Source organism: Aphanomyces invadans (assembly GCF_000520115.1).
Source record: "Aphanomyces invadans strain NJM9701 unplaced genomic scaffold supercont1.4, whole genome shotgun sequence".
NCBI classification, from domain to species: domain Eukaryota; phylum Oomycota; class Saprolegniomycetes; order Saprolegniales; family Verrucalvaceae; genus Aphanomyces; species Aphanomyces invadans.
In genome coordinates, this window is record NW_008580149.1 from 390,171 (window position 1) to 397,909 (window position 7,739).

General features: G+C 51.4%; 2 protein-coding genes across 2 annotated transcripts; both read left to right on the forward strand.

Annotated features, from left to right (window-relative positions):
- Positions 1–274: 274 nt before the first annotated feature.
- On the forward strand, positions 275–5,053 carry H310_02627 (hypothetical protein; the record flags this gene model as incomplete). The annotated part of the gene is made up of 11 exons (XM_008866200.1): positions 275–613; positions 683–822; positions 910–1,058; positions 1,101–1,366; positions 1,428–1,631; positions 2,007–2,292; positions 2,599–2,774; positions 2,818–2,947; positions 3,003–3,408; positions 4,177–4,231; positions 4,979–5,053. The coding sequence occupies 11 exons, from the start codon at positions 275–277 to the stop codon at positions 5,051–5,053; spliced, it is 2,226 nt and encodes a 741-aa protein (XP_008864422.1).
- A 1,273-nt stretch (positions 5,054–6,326) lies between these two features.
- H310_02628 (hypothetical protein) lies at positions 6,327–7,505 on the forward strand (the record flags this gene model as incomplete). Its single annotated transcript, XM_008866201.1, has 1 exon — positions 6,327–7,505. One exon carries the CDS (start codon positions 6,327–6,329, stop codon positions 7,503–7,505), a length of 1,179 nt encoding a protein of 392 aa, XP_008864423.1.
- Between the last annotated feature and the right edge of the window lie 234 nt (positions 7,506–7,739).

Below are 7,739 nucleotides of genomic sequence, written 5' to 3' on the forward strand. Positions count from 1 at the left end.
AGGGTCGGTATAACCTGCCGAGGTTGACGAAGTATTATTATTCACGAAGAGGTCGTTCCTCGAGACACACAGGTGGCCCGGCTACCCAGTTGCGTCAAAAGAAGACGACGATATGGGTGAAGGTGACGGAGTTCTGCAAAACGCGCCTGCCTTGCCAAAGAGCCCTTTGTTCAAGGAATCTACAAAGTGAAGAGAGACGTATGTCATGGCGGCGTACAACCTCTACATCAGCCAAACAAATGCTTTAACAGCCAATGGGGTGCGTCCGTTTATCATGCCCGTACGCGCGTGTACCGAGCCCGCGACAAAGCAACGTATCGCTGAATGGGACACGGGAAAGGATCCAGAAGATGTGATGGACGACGAATGTTTCGCATGGTTCATGTTGGCGTACCAGGTGGACCCGCTAGCGTTAGATTCCCTGAAGAGACAAATCAAGGCGGTGGTAGTATTCGACATGTCCATCACCGACGCCGATCCGCGCATCGGCATGCTGGACGGCATGTCATCGGCCATCCGTCGCAACTGTCAAGATTGGGTGATTCGGGAAGAGAGCGCTGCCATCGTCAAGATTATTGTGGATGACATCAAACCGACGACATTGCATCGAGCGGTGGCGGCGTAGATGACGTTTGCACGGAACAAAGCGTTGAAAAAGAATGTTTACTGCATTGTGCGATAGCTGTGCGAGTTTGCAGTCGGTCACGAGCGTTACGTCGGTTACGAAGAAGAATCGAAGCCGAGCGTCACTCCCGACGCGCCAAAGACGACGCAAAGCGGCAAAGGAGCTACAAGGCCGGGTGGACTCCTGTCGAGGCGGCAGTCGGTGAGCTGAAGCTCGACGCCGTCCGACTCAGCCGAGTTGTATCCCCGAGGTGGTTGCCTGAAGTGTAAGTCACCTGACCATAGAGTGCGGAACTGTCCTGCGGTGGCCAAGGACGAAGCTGCAGCTTTCGTGAAGAGCCATGCCAAAACACTGGCGCAACGGCGCGGGGACACCTCGTGGAAGTCCCAAGATAGTCGTGTCGCGACGATTCGCAACGCGACCGCTACATCTGGTAGAGAACGTTTCCTTACTGTGGTGAACGGCGTCGTGTCAGTGAGCGCATCACTGCTAAACTCCGGAGCGGATCTGAAGGTGGCGTCCGGCGGGCTTGTGTCGGCGCTGCTAGCAGTTGGTGCATCGTCGGAGATGTTCGAGATGGGATCGATCAACCTTCAGCGCTATGGAAAGGACAGTCGTCCCATCAAGGTGACCAAACAAGTTCGCCCGAGACGCATAGAGTTTCAAACAGCCTATGGTCCGCTGTTGCTTCGCGGGCTGCTATGGGTCGATGAGACGGTTCCAGCAGTCGAGCTGAGCTGGGTTTGCCCGTTATGAAGATACTTGGATATACCGACCAAGCTTTGCTCAAAACTCGCGACAGAAATACGCTGTCTGGAATTATTCGGAGGAGTCAAGGGTGATGCCAAGCACAGTTATGCATCGGACGCTGCGGTTCGGCCATGTAGACGACGACATCGACGAGGACGAAGGGATGTGCTACGCAAGACCTGACCTCAGTGGATCGGCTGACACGGCGCAAGTGAAATCCCTCCTAGCGTCCAAGGTCGACGCTGCATCACGGAAGGTATGGTGCCCGAGCATGTGAGCGAACTTCAAGCGATGCTATTGACAGTGGTGGGCGGCATCGAGGGGACTTCAACAAAAACTATAAACTTTTGGAAAAAGTTCACAACGTGCATCCATTATCAATTTTTCCTTGACCTGAAACTTTATAGGAGCCACGGGCATAAACACGCAACCTTGTCAAATATTGTATGTCTCAGAACGCCTCCAACAATCACAAATAGAAGGAAATAGAAACATACGATGCATTTGGACATTCATTCACAACTGTGGAGCAGAATATTTTGCAAGGTATTGTGTTTCATGATTATTTGATTGCACGGTTCGAACCAGCGCGCGATGGAGATTCGTTTGACGTATTCCAAGTCTATCGTAGCATTTTTTTTCACACGAAGGAGTAAAAGTCCCCTCGATGACGCCCGCCACTGTGAGGATGTGTTTCCTGTCAACTTTGGTCGCGACCCCCTGTGTGAGTCGAGCCGTTCAAGGTTCATGTGAAGCTGGGAGCAACGCTGTGAAGTCTGGCCTGCGAAGTTATCCCCCGACGCATATGGCATTTTTGGAACAGCACGTGCGGGATTTGGAAGTATCTGGTCTAGTTTGCCGCAACACACGATCACGCTGGGCAGCAGCGCCAAGAATCGTTCCGAGGTTGGTCCCAGGTGACCTCCGCATGACGATCGACTTGGCCAATCAATGCATGCATGGAACCAATGTCGTGGCCCATGCCCAATCATGAGATCACTATGTCAGTTCTGCAAGGCTCGAAGGTCGTTTTTACATTGGACTGGATGAAAAGTTATTGGCAACCGCCTCTCCACCTCGACTCGCAGGAGTATTATTCTTTCAAGAGGCCACTTGGTGTCGTCACACCGACCCGTGTCCTGATGGGACGGTCCGACGCGGTAGTCTACTTCCAAGGTGTTGTTCACGAGCTATTTGGGATTTCTTGATGCACAGTATCGTAGGCTGGCTTGACGACCTGTTGGGATACGCCGCCACTACTGAGGATCTGCTGCTGCTGCGACGCGTAATTGAAATATGCCAAGCGTACGTTCTCTTGTGTGCGTTTTACACGACAAAGACAATCTGGTGTGGAAAAGAAATTTCCGAGGTGTCGTACACGTTCTTGACCGGGTCCAGGGTCTTTGCGACCTCATCCACCGCAGACGGCAGCTGAATTACAGGAATTTCTGTGTGCAACAAATTGGATGCGTGCGAACATCCCAATGTACACCGAATTGGTTGCACCTCTGGCGAAGCTTGTCGACATTGCTGCAAAAGCCGACGACTCACAAAAAAACGACTCTTGCGCGGGTACTTTTCAGTTCCGTGGGATGGTGCGGCAATCACCTGAAGTGTTTCGACGAAGTCAAGTTAACGCTGCGTCGTTTGGTTCCGTTGGCCCACCCTGATCCCGAAAAGATGGTGTACCTATACACTGACGCAAGCGAGAAGTTTTGGGGGGCAATCGCTAAGCCAGTATCGGGCGAGGAGTTGGCACTGCCTGCGCCAGAGCTGCGCCACGAACCTTTGGCGTTTTTGAGTGGAGGCTTCTTTTTCCACGATCGCTGGCCGATCGTGGAAAAAGAAGCGTTTGAGGTGTTCGAGTCTTGTAAACGTCTGGAGTACCTCCAGATACGCCCGGGAGGTTTCCGACTGTTTACCGACCAGCGCAACCTTGTGTACATGTTCAACCCGCTGGCATCGAGCACGGGTATGGCCAAGTACCAGGCCCACAACCTACGACGTTGGGCTCTCACGATGTCGACGTTTCCGTATGTGATTGAGCGTGTGTCTGGAGAAGACAATTTGTGGGCAGATCTTCTCAGCCGATGGGGAAGCCCACGCCTTGATGAGCTAGCAGCACGAATTTCCAAGTTGGGGCTGGTGTCGCTTTGAAATCGACGGATTTCTCGTGGTGCTTTGTTGATGAAATCCTGCAAGTTCAGCATGCTTACGCGACAGTGAAGCCTGTACGACTTGGGCGAAGTCAAGCAATGTTTCGTGACGAAGACGTCCAAGATTTGGATTCCAGACGATGCGTTGGACCGGCAGATGAGCCTATGCGTAATTGCCCACGCCAGCCACCGTCGCATTGAGGCGACAACTGCATGTGTAGCATCCATGTTTGAATGGAAAGTTTGGCGCGTGACGTTGCGGAATTTGTTCGCGAATGTTTGCACTGTATGATAGTCGACGGCGACGTGGTGCCACGACCATGGGGAGAGACACTGTATGCAACAGCCCCAAACGAACTGATCCACTTAGATTGGATTACACTCCCTCGCGCCGTCTCTAGCGACAAGTACGTCTTGGTGATCAAAGACGACATAAACGTATTTATCCGTTTGCATGCAAGCGCTACGGCGACGGCTCTGGCGACGACCGAAGCACTGATGGAATGGTTCACTTTGTTCGGCGTACCTAAGCTCTGGGTTTGGATTGTAGCTCTCATTCAAAAACGAAATCGTGGACAAGTTGCGCCGATCGATGGGGGCGCATAACCACCTTGTCACCCCTCATTGCCCTTGGGCGAATGGCAGTGTCAAGGTGATGAACCACCTCATTGTACGTCAGTTGGAAACATTGTGCAGCGAAGTGCGAATGAAGAGTTCGGAATGGCCAAGTTTGCTGCCTATGGTCCAGTCAGCCCTAAACCAACAACCTGCTGACCGACTCGGCGGCGTGGCACCAATAACTGCCTTCACGGCATTGTCATCATCACCTCCGCTGACAGCTCTTGTTCGACAGGGTGGTGTAGAGCCGGCCACAATCGATTGAGTCAACGCGCAGCGAAAGAGCACATAGACAACTTAGCAGAAGCGCTCATCGTGATGCACAAACGAATTGCGGATATCGCATCGTCGAAACACGCGAAGGAGCAAGCGCCGTAACCGATAACAATCCACCCAACTTGCGAAGTTTGCGCTTGGTGATTTTGTATTGGTGGCACGGGCGACGCAGCATCCACGAAAATTGACACTTCGCTGCAATGGACCGTATCGTGTTGCCAAGGTGATTTCCGACCATTTTATGGAAGTCCAATGGCTCATCTCACCTGCTACGACGTGGTTGCATCATGCCTGCCTCGTACGCATGTATTGCAAAGGCTACCGTGACTTGGGCGAAGATCAGGCGGCACAGATCGCGTTTGGAGACGACGGCTATTTATGTCGAGCAGCTCGAAGACTTGCTTGCGTATCCACGACGGCACCTGGCAGGTGCAAGTCAAGTGGCTCGGACTGGAAGACACTGAATCTTCTTGGGAGCCAGCGTTGACAGTGTACGAAGATGTACTGGTGATCTTTCGGCGCTGGGTGACGGCTCATGACGACGACTACGCAGGCATCCCTTGCGTTGAAGGAGTACGACCCCAGCATCACCGACCGAGTTGCCAAGCCCGATGCGACAGGGTGCTGAAGGACTTAGATCGAGACAGCACCATCTGCACGTATGCGTCTGGTGTTGAAGGACCGAAAGACAACTTTGTGAAGGTCAAGCAATAAATAGTTGGGAGTCGGGTTGACATTCAGAAACACCGCACACGAAACGCGACAGCGAAATATAGTGGTTGGACGAGTTGGCGCTGGCTGGCGAGAAATCCTGTGTAGATACGGAGAAAAGACCGATTAAGAGGTTGGCACCGTTGTTATCAGCGATATGGGTGTCCTCCAAGAGGGACAGAGTGAACAACTCTGTGAAAAGACTTGGATTTGAGAGCAAACAGAACGAGGAAGGCTATGCCGATCACATGCAGCGCCTAAACTTTGAACACAATGATCAAGATTTCAGGAGGAACGAGCAAAAACAACTCTCATCGCTGCTGAAAAAGTTGATTGATCCAAATTAGCAAACTAAAAAACTGAATAATCTTTGATGTTTAGATAGTCTCGAGTCAGTGTTGCAGTTAACAGTACAGTACTAAGTTCCCAAAACTTAGTACTGATAACTGGGCAGCGGTATTTATCGTTTTTTGAAGTTGTTTGACGAATTAGCAAACTCAACCAATAAATTGTTAAAGTTTAGACATACCTCTAATGTTGGTGTGTTTCAGAATAAAGACACTTTTCTCATTGCCGCGGCGGCAACAGGTGAACCAATATGTGAGGAGAACGGCTATCTTGTCCAGCGTTGTCATCGGTGATGTGCCCAGACACATTTTATTGCGGCTGCACATAAGTGGCTAGAATCGATGAACTTGAACATAGAACGATTCAACACTGACCTATACAAGGTTATATTTTTATCCACGATTTGTGGCCCGATTGCCTTTAGACACAGCAAAGGGAGTTTCAGAGTGTGCAGATTGTTCTATAATCTTTCAGCATTTCCCAAAATTTGTTGAACCATTATGACTTCAAATTTACAAACTTTAGTGAAATGAGACGTAATATCGATAGATCTCACTGAGAGAAAGAGAAGTTACGTCTCGTATTTAAAGTCGGAAAAGAATTGATTGCAAGGGTATTTCTCCAGATCGTCCAACTATTGGAAAAAAGTCCTCGTCCAAGTTGAACGGTCGTGAGGTTTTATATACAAAATCGTCCGCCGCGGCATGATTGGCTAGAAGTCTCATGTGCTTAAAAACCTTGCCCAGCAACTCGTATCGTCTGAACTTCCCTGCGACAATGCAGGGCCTGCTCCGTCGAAACGCCTGCGAGCGCACCCACCGTCACGTTCACTGGATTTTTCTATGGACATTGACATGGGTGTGCTCGCAGAAGCCGGACAAGCCGATACTCCTGGTCTGCCGGCTCTTTGTGCTGCTTCTCTTGCCGCTCCCGCTGGTCAAGACCCTTCTGTCTCTGGCCAGCTGGATATTCCAGACGGCGATTTGTTGAACTTACTTCCGTCCTCATTGGGAATGGAAGTATCTTCAACATATCCCCGTCTGGACCCCCCCACCCCCGCTCAACCTGCCGACAGCCCTGCTGGCCGCTCAAAAAAGCCGGTTATTGGCCGTTCTTATGCGGGGGCTGCTTCTGCCACGAAGACCCCACCACCGAACGTCGACACCTGGCGGCGCGAATGGTATACCACCCACCAACGTGCCGCTAACGCTCTCCCTGAAGAATTAATTCTTCAAGCGCTCCAGGCGTCGCCGCAAGAACGTCGCGCTCTTGTTCCGTCTTCCCCTTGTGCCAGGGAAGACTCTCAAGAGTTTTGGATCCCCGCGGCCAACCTTACTCAAGCCTTTCCACTGGAGGTCATCATGAACTCGCTTTTTGAGTTCTCTGACCCAGCCTGGCTTACGGCAAGACCCCATTTGTTTGGCTTTGCCATGGTGCGTGGCAAAGGTGTGCAACTTTTCACCAACAACCTGGAAATCAGCGGACTTTTGCGCAACCTGGTTGTGAATATTTGTGGCTATGACCACATTATTCACGCCCCATCATTGATTGGGCAATTTTACTGGGTCCAGCTCCACCGCGTGCCCACGGCTATCACCCCCCTGGACGTTTTCGACTTTTTCGAAAATCGCGGTTGCTCTCCGATGTCGGTTTTCCCAACTATTTCGGCAGGAACTTTGCACTCCAACTCGCTCAAGGTAATTTTCAACTCCAAGCAAGTGCCCGGTTTCCTTTGGTCTCAGCACAAGGAAGATGAGCCGCTACGCGAGATCATTTTAGCTGCCGACATTTGTTGTGCACCAGTTCTCAGCGCTCATCGAATTTGTGCCGCCCAGTCTCAAGGGGAAGCGGCACAAATTTCCCGAGCGTCCTACCAAGGCAAACACCCCACCATCGCAGCAACAAGTGCTGACGGCGTCGCCAGCCCCGCCAGTGATGGCTCAGTCCCTGACTACGTCCAAGAACCCCCCTTCAATCTGGCACAAGAAAATCAAGGCTCGTCTTTTTCCTGTGCCGACTGAAGACAACCAACTTGAAGAAATTCAAGTTACAACCAAGGCTGACCCTGCCAACGCGTCTCGGCACTGGGCAGTCCCCCTGGCGAATCGCTACGAGCTGCTTACCCTCGACGGCAACCAAGGAATTCCCGACTACGACGTCAAGGTATTTATTAATCCTCAAACTCTAGGGATTAGTATGAAGACGCCAAGGCCGAATTTCAAGAAATTGGCCAAGCGACTTGCAAACCCCCTTCA